Source organism: Ornithorhynchus anatinus, chromosome 13, assembly GCF_004115215.2.
Source record: "Ornithorhynchus anatinus isolate Pmale09 chromosome 13, mOrnAna1.pri.v4, whole genome shotgun sequence".
Taxonomy (NCBI): Eukaryota; Metazoa; Chordata; class Mammalia; order Monotremata; family Ornithorhynchidae; genus Ornithorhynchus; species Ornithorhynchus anatinus.
In genome coordinates, this window is record NC_041740.1 from 17,943,424 (window position 1) to 17,951,436 (window position 8,013).

General features: G+C 43.8%; 1 protein-coding gene across 2 annotated transcripts in view; it reads left to right on the top strand.

The window, feature by feature from the left end:
• Nucleotides 1–7,693, top strand: part of C13H10orf67 (chromosome 13 C10orf67 homolog) — a 56,906-nt gene extending 49,213 nt beyond the window's left edge. The window contains exon 16 of one of the 2 annotated variants that reach the window (XM_007673175.3): nucleotides 7,465–7,693. In XM_007673175.3, the coding sequence (XP_007671365.2) occupies nucleotides 7,465–7,652 (188 nt within the window). In that variant the 3' untranslated portion in view covers nucleotides 7,653–7,693. Of the gene's footprint in view, nucleotides 1–4,193; nucleotides 4,452–7,464 lie in introns of those variants that run through there. The other variant, XM_029077676.2, reaches the window with a different exon arrangement.
• Nucleotides 7,694–8,013: the final 320 nt, after the last annotated feature.

Below are 8,013 nucleotides of genomic sequence, written 5' to 3' on the forward strand. Positions count from 1 at the left end.
TTAGATTGTGAGCCTCCTGTAGGACAGGTGCCCTGTCTAATTCCCACCTGTGTATTCTTTCACAGCGCTCAGTACACCACTCAGTACACAATAAGCACTTAACAGATGCTATTACCACTACACTGATGAGGTTAAGTTCCTGCTTCAAGCATTCCCTGGCACTTCCACATTTCGCACAAGTAACAGTTCTGTCTTTCAGCACCATGGATACTCACCCCCCCGAGCACGTTATTCCTTCAGCCAAACACAAAGACATCCCATAGCCCCAGGCCTAGTGGACATGCCTTCAAGAATTAAAACGGAACTGAGGCTATACTTAGCAGTTTGTTGGGAAATAGCTTCTATAGCTATTCATATTAATGTCTGTCTCCCCTTCTAGACTGTAAGCTCACTGTGGGCGGGAATGTGCCTACTAATTCCTCTTGTATTATACTCTCCCAAGCACTTAGAACAGTGCTCTATACCTAGTAAGTGCTCAATAAGTACCACTGATTGATTGCTAGCTCCAGGCCAGTTCTCTCAGGCCATCTACTAAAGAGTTCGGAGGAGCAAATATAACTTTCTTTTCCCTGGGAATTTTACAGAATCCACCCTATTTCTGGGGGTACTGAATGATCAAAACCACAGGGAAGATTGTACCCCAATATAGAGGCCTGCAGATTAGGCTCATACTAACTCTTTAATATTTTATCTGCCTTTATCTGTGGGGAAAAATTTGTCTCAACTTCTTGAAATCTTTTTGATAAATGTGCATCATGAAATGGGCAATGCTCCTGGTAAAAACCAGAACTCCCGATTTGAAACTTAAGTTCTTCCTCGAGCATGTGTTATTATCAATTCATGCTGATATGCTCAAAGGGCAACAAATCTTTTAAAACACAGAATTCTGAAATGAAAGGCTCAATAGAGATGAATAGTTTCATGAATGGTCTCTTGTTGTTGGATAATGAAATATATTGTCAAAAGAGAAACTGTACATATGCAGCTTCTTAAGACCCAGAAATTCAGTCCCAAACTATATATTTTGACCTCATTTCATGTACTGCTTCAGGTAAATTGGCTAGAAATGGCTTGATAATTAAGCCCAAAGTATAATTTTTAGACTTCAGTTATCCAGATTACTTGCATACATAGATGCAGAGGTTGAAAATGATCTAATCATGTTGTCAAATTTTAAACAAACTTATGCGTGAGAAAATAGTTTACAGGAAAAAGAGATTAAACAGAAATAAATTATTAAATGTAGGATTTACAATGAGTAATGAAAGAAAGTGCTGTTAGCAGAAATGCAAAGCAATTTGGTAAGGAAGAGCTCTCCTAAGACTGTGTAACATTATTAATTTTGTTTGCTAATTAATCATGATAAAATTTAGCATCTAAGCCTCCCATTGTATGATATGCAGTACAACTGATTTTATGTACTCAAGAAGACTTTCTCACAGACCTGTAATTGGCTGCTATTGACTTTGTAATCTCTAGAAATGTTCTTAATGAGCACAAAAGACACGAATCTCAGAGATAAAACCTCAAAGTAACAGTGACTCTTTTCCTGGCTTGTCAGTAAGAGAAAGTTCAAACATAAATATCTGATGCACAGGAGGAACTACTATTAAAGGCCTTAGATTACATTGTGTTTTAACCCTCCCAAGACAACCCAGGAAAAACATTTAAGGGGTGTGTTGCTCTTTCTTATTAAGAATTCAAAAGAACAGAATCAATGAATCTGTAAAACTTTTATTTTCACTCCCAATGAGTAGAATTCCATGGCAATTTAAAATTGGAACTTTTTTCTGAAATCAGTATATTTACCCACAAATAGGAAATGCAGCCATTTGTTGCTCATGGAGTCATACAAATTGAGCAGCTGCACTGATGATTGTTTTAGGTTAAAGGTGTTGCTTAAGGATGAAAAAAATAAATTAAAATCTAGATGACCCTGTCAAAAATATGTGGAGAAGGAAAGCATAAATTAGGGACTTCAATGTGCTTATTGCTCAGGAAAGCAATGCAGGCTAGTGAAAAGAACCCAGGAGGCCTGGGTTCTAGTTCTGGCTCTACTGCTTGTCTGCTCTATGACCCTGGGCAAGTCATTTAACTTTCCTGTCCTTCATTTTTCTCCTCTGTAAATCAGCATTAAATACCTGTATTCCCTCCAGCTTAATCACTGAGTCCATGTAAGACAGGAGTAGGGTCCAACCTGAAGGTCTTATAACTACTCCAGCACTTAGTACAGTGCTTGAAACATAAAAAAGTGTTGAACTAATCCCACAATTAAATAAGCAAATATGGTCCAAAAACCCTTCAGCTAGAACTTGTATTATTAGGAGAGGGTTGACTGTGCTGTAATGCAGTTATTGGATCCAGATAATAGCAAGAACAGGGTTGTAAGATGATTCATAAAGGCCATCAGGAAAAGCAGGGCTTGTTTCTGCCGGGGTTGATGGGAGTCCTGGGAAGAAGGAGACCTTAACCCTTCCAGATCACTGGGGCTCCAAAGCCCTGGATTCAGGGTATTATGCTGTGCCTCTAGTAGTGTATGCCAGTTACTGCCCCTGAAAAGGCCATCAGCAGAGCCCGGGACCAAGGTGTTGCAGACCCTGGACCATCAATGGTATTCATTGGATGCCTTCTGTGGGCAGAGCAGAGTACTGAGCAGTTAGGATAGTACAACAGAATGAGTAGACATGATCCCTGCCTTCAAGGAGCTTACAATCTATTGAAAGGGGCAGATGTTTGAATAAGCTGGGAAATATTACTGTACTAGCATTAGCATTATTGGGAAATTTTAGTGTACTGAAATGAACAGCAGACAGCACAGAACTTTGTAGAAAGCAGTACTAAACTGAAGAATAAACTCAGCTTGGAGTTCTAACCACCAGTTTTAGCTCCTGCTAAATTATAGGGGGAAAATCACCAGGTTCCTTTTATCCATCTGAAAATTGGGAGATACCTACCTTGCTTCCTAGCATTTGCTTCCCAGCAATCGTGGAAAAAAAAGAAAACCTCGGTGCTTTGATGTTTGAGCTGTTATACAGATTGATTGTTCATACATAGGGACAACCTTTAGGAATTAGAAGGAAGATTACAAGCATAATGGGAAAAGTCATTTCCTATTTTTAAGAAGTGATTCATTAATTTGCAAAAGACAATGTCTCTGGTGATGGTTTTTAACCAACATCTAAAAATGTCATGCCTTTGTGAGAGCCACACTTAGCACTTTAATGTCACTCCGAACTATTCAGTCTTTCTAGTTTAAGAAGAGAACTCCAGATTTGGAAAGAGTTAGATATCAACCTTAGTAATTTGGCAAAGTCAGTATTAGCAATATTCAACTGTATTCATTACTGGTGGGGAAAGCAAAGAATAAGAGCCAGAGTCGGGTATTCCCACCACTCAAAATCAGCTGCCTTTTTTTTTTAAAGTAAGAGAACCCAAACTAAATTCAAATTGAATATTTTATACAACACTCCAGATGCTTACCATTTTCACCTGTTAAAAAAAGTAGATTGTAAGTTATATAAGCCTTTAAAGTCAAGAATTAAATCCCATGCAAGCAGAGTCATTGTTGGCTTGAAGGTCAAAGAGGAATAGGTGGTACTCAGTTGGAGGTAGAAGCCAACAGGCTTCAGGAGGATAAAAACTGGGGGTTCATCTGGCAGACTGACCTATTAAATGATTAGTCCCTGCAATTCTGCTTCCATGCACATTTCACCTAGAGAAAGGACCCAAATAGAAACACTCACTTCCTCCTTACCCATCTCTTCTTTCTCCCCTTCTCTCTGTCCTCCTCCCTGCTCTCTGCTACCTTTGGTGCCACCTCCATTTAATCCTCCCCCTCCCCATGCCCCACAAACTCACCTAATATACAGATTCCTATTTATCTTCCACAAAGAGCCATAAAGCTCAAGAGACTTTTCAGGGCACAGAGCAGACCTAATCATGTCTTACAGTCTATCTTGAGGGGGGTACCTTTCTAAGCTCATTGTATGCAGGGACTGAGTCTACGAACTCTGTTGTATTGTATGTACTCTCCCAAGCGCTTAGTACAGTGCTCTGCACACAGGAAGCATTCAAGAAATACTACTAATGAGGATGATGATAACATCCCCAAATGATAAGGCTGGAAATACCTCAGGGGGAACTATATAAAGACTATATTCTACCTCTTCTTTTCTCCTTTTTTCCTGATCTAGAGAGCAAACTTTTCTCCTAGGATCAAAGAGAAAGTTTATCTTCCCAACAAAATTTAAGTTCCGGGGCTAACTTCAGGCATGCTGCAGGAATAGGAGGAGATTTTGCAAGTAAATGGCACACAGATCAACTCCCCAAAGCCATCCAGCCCTTTATTAACCACACACCAACTGTGACCAATTTGGTTTATTACTCGGCTCAAGAGCTTGCACCGAGATTACCCAGCTTAAATTAATTAAAAAACACTGGATGAACTTGAACTATTTGTCAGACCAGAAGCCCTGAAGACTTTATTGAGTAAGATACCAAGTGATAGCAACACTTCTCTAGTTTGTCTGTGTGATACAAAAGCATTCGCTTCGCTTTCAGCTCTGTGGCTAGTGCCACTGTGCCTGATGGTGGTAGAAGCTAAAGTAGCTCAGTAGCAGAATGGCAGAGACCTATAAAATCCATAGGTTTTTTGTTTTGTTTTTGTCAGAGGATGAGAAAATCTGCCTTTCCCTTGAACCCGTTTTTCAGTTTTACTTGGCTTTGCAGACCTTCTTCAGGAGTCCTGAAAGAGGAAATTGAAGGGAAAAAATATAATATAGAATTCCCATTAAATATTAATAGAACTGTCATTCTCCGTATGACATCGCGCAAATCAAATGAGTTATGTGTCTTTGGATGCTTCCCTGAAAAAACACAAGGTTGGGAAGTTGCCTTGTTTATTCTCTAAACAAGCCCCTGGGTCTCCCCTAATTATACTCCATAGGAATGTAGGGCTCAGAGGCACAATGACAGCATCTCATTGTAACATCAGTGATAACTTTATCAATGGTATGTGACACAAGATGACACTGGACCATAAAACATGTTCCCTACATATGTGTCCACAAACCGGACAGATAAACCAGCAAAGGATGCTAAAGTTCTAGTCTGAAATATATCCATTTGTTTTCTGGGACTTCATTTTACATCCTTTAACTTATTCTCATTTGCCAAGAGCCCAAAACTCTTAGGAATTCATGATAAAAATCACACTTGATGTTACTAGTGGCTCTTTAAGTGGAATTTTTCATTCAGACTTTGCCATTAAAATAGAAAGGGCTTTTAGTCGTGGCTATACAAGCATAATAAATTGTATATGTTTGTGATACTGAATGAATCTTGCCCATATGCTGCCCTGCAAAGCTACATGAATGAAGCATTTACCAAATCAGGCCCACCACATTAAACAGAAAAACAATCTTTATTCATGGTAACTTATCAGTTTCAATTAATCAACCTTAACAATGGAAATTCTGATGTGTTCAAGCAACTTGAAAGCAATAGGTCATCTCCAGGGCAGCCATGTTGTGTCTTTGTGCCTATGGCTTCTAACAAAGCAACATCTCCAATAAATATACATACATAATACATACATATATGTGGATGTGGCAACACACAAATGTTGCCCGTGAGCCTGGGCCGCAACATGCTAAGAGGAGTGCAGGGATATTGTTTTTGTTTATTTTCGTCTGGCAAAATGGAACTGTTTTCCTTGGGGTATTACTTTTTGAGCTCTGAAGATTAAACAAAGGAAAAGAAATTTCCATTGGATGACCATCCTTTCAGTGTCTGTGCTGCTATGTGAATAGCATTGTGCAAACCATTCCAATGGTATTGAAAAGGGGTAACCATTGGTTTGATTTGGTTACACGGTTTCGCAAAGAGCTCCCTCCCACTGCCTTAGGGTCTGTGAAAGGTCCGTGACCTGTTTAGAACTGCCAAGTGAAATGTCATGTCGCCCCTCCCAAATGGGAGTATCTGCATTCATTTGATCAGTATAAAAAATGATTGGGGATGGCGAGATCAGTGCTTTTGAATTGCAATTTATAGCAGTTTACAAAAATGCACATTGTTGGAAAAGAAAACATGGAAGTGTTGCTTTCTAAATTGCATTACCTGTGAAATGTCATTAGTCTTTTAAGGAGGCTCACATCCTATTTTTTTTATTATTTAAGAGAGTTACTTAAGGAAAATCAGAAGTTCGGAGGTCGAGGTGACTCGGTATTGGACCGTTAGCAGGGATTTGAGTTTTAACCTCATGGTTTGGAAGGGGTCTGGCTCCTAGCGCATCCTTAGTGGAAACACATGTTCTTAGAGCTCCCACCGGATGGGGAAGACTGCGTTGGCGGAGACGGCAGCGGAGTCTCGTTTCCAGTTTACAGGGATCTCCTGTGGCTAAGGAAGGGCTTTCCCTGCTGGTTTCTGGTTCCTAAGCATGCAGTCGTCCACTTTAAGCTCCTGCTCGAGGCCTTCAGAGTCCCTTACTCCACCCAGCTTCACCCCCACATCCAATGGGAAGCCCGGTCGCTGGTTGGTCTGGGTTTCCAGGCAGGAACCAACACAGCTCTTCCAAGGTGTCCGGTTCCAGGCTGGAACATCAGAAAGCCAAGCACCATTCCTGGTTGCTAAATGTGCCCAGTTCAGGTCGCCACCTACCCGAGGCCTTGTGGGCCGCTGGGTGCGGGGCTTGTTCCCAGCTCCTAGGCTGCCCAGGAGGCTGGCTGGAGTACTACTTTTATCATTATCATTATTATTATCATTGCTACATTATCATATTTTTTAAGCTTTCACTCTGTGCCAGGCACAGTTCTAAGCTCTGGGCTAGGTACAAAAGTTAATCAGGTCGAACACAGTCCCTATCCCACCTGGAGGCTCACAGTCCAAGTAGTTGGGGAGTTTTGGAGGAGCCCAGTCAATGAACCAAAGGTATTTATTGAGCCCTTACTGTGCGCAGCGAGCTTTATTAAGCACTCGGGTGGGTACAGTACACACTAGATAATGGTAGACGTGACCCTTGTCCTCAAGAAGGTTACAGTCTAGTGGAAGCTAGCACAGAGGCACAGCTGGATGGTCCCAGCTATCTCCCGGCTGCCTCCAGGCAGGAAGATGAAACTTGGCTTCTCCTCAGGATGAGATGGGCTTGTTGACCCTTTGGCTCTGACCATGTGGCTTCTGCAGGGGCTGGGGAATGTGGGGGCCAGCGTGGCCCAGGGCCTAGTGTGGGTACCTTCCCAGCCCACACCCTCACGCCCCGCTCCGGGAAAGACCGCGGAACCAGACAAGAATCAAGCCCACGGGCAGCGGGCCTGTGCCAGTGCTTTGCCGGGCTTAAAGAGTGAGGTGGGGTCAGGAGGAGGGGAAAGACCGGGCTCTGGGCCTTTCCCAGTATTATAGCAGGGTCTTCAGAGAGCCGTCCGGCGCGGGGCCCGGGTCTCACTGTCCCCCCGTCTGTCCCCTTTGCAGGGAGCCTGCCGGGGCCGGGCCCGGAAGAAATGGATGGCACTGAGGGCTCAGGACTCGCCCCTCCCGCCCCGAGCCCCGACCCGCGCCCTGGGCCGGGACCAGAGGGAGCGAAGGACAGACCCAAAGGGCCGGCCGAGGGGGGAGGGAGGGAGGAGGAGCCGCCGGCTGGACCTCCGACCCCGCCCTGACTGGCTTCGCGGTGGGACCCAAAGAGGGGGGGCAATAAAGAGGGCCACGGGCCCCTTTGGGGAATCCTCTTGGAATCGTGCTCCCTGGCGCCGTCTACACCTTCCAGGGTCAGTGGGAGGGAGGAGGGGCCGGCGGTAGGGGCCAGGGGGACCGAAAAGGCCGGTTCCTGGCCTTAGTTGGGCTTTCTCCCATCTCCTGCCCCCGAAATCCCACCTTCGGCTGGGAAAAGACCCAGATAGACTGGGGGCTTAAAGCCCTTTGGGTTTGACTTTTCGTGTGCTAGGAGTGGCACCACCAATCCGCCGGGCGAGCCGGGCCGGCCCCTGCGTGCGTAAAGGCGCTCCGGGTCCAGGGGCCGGC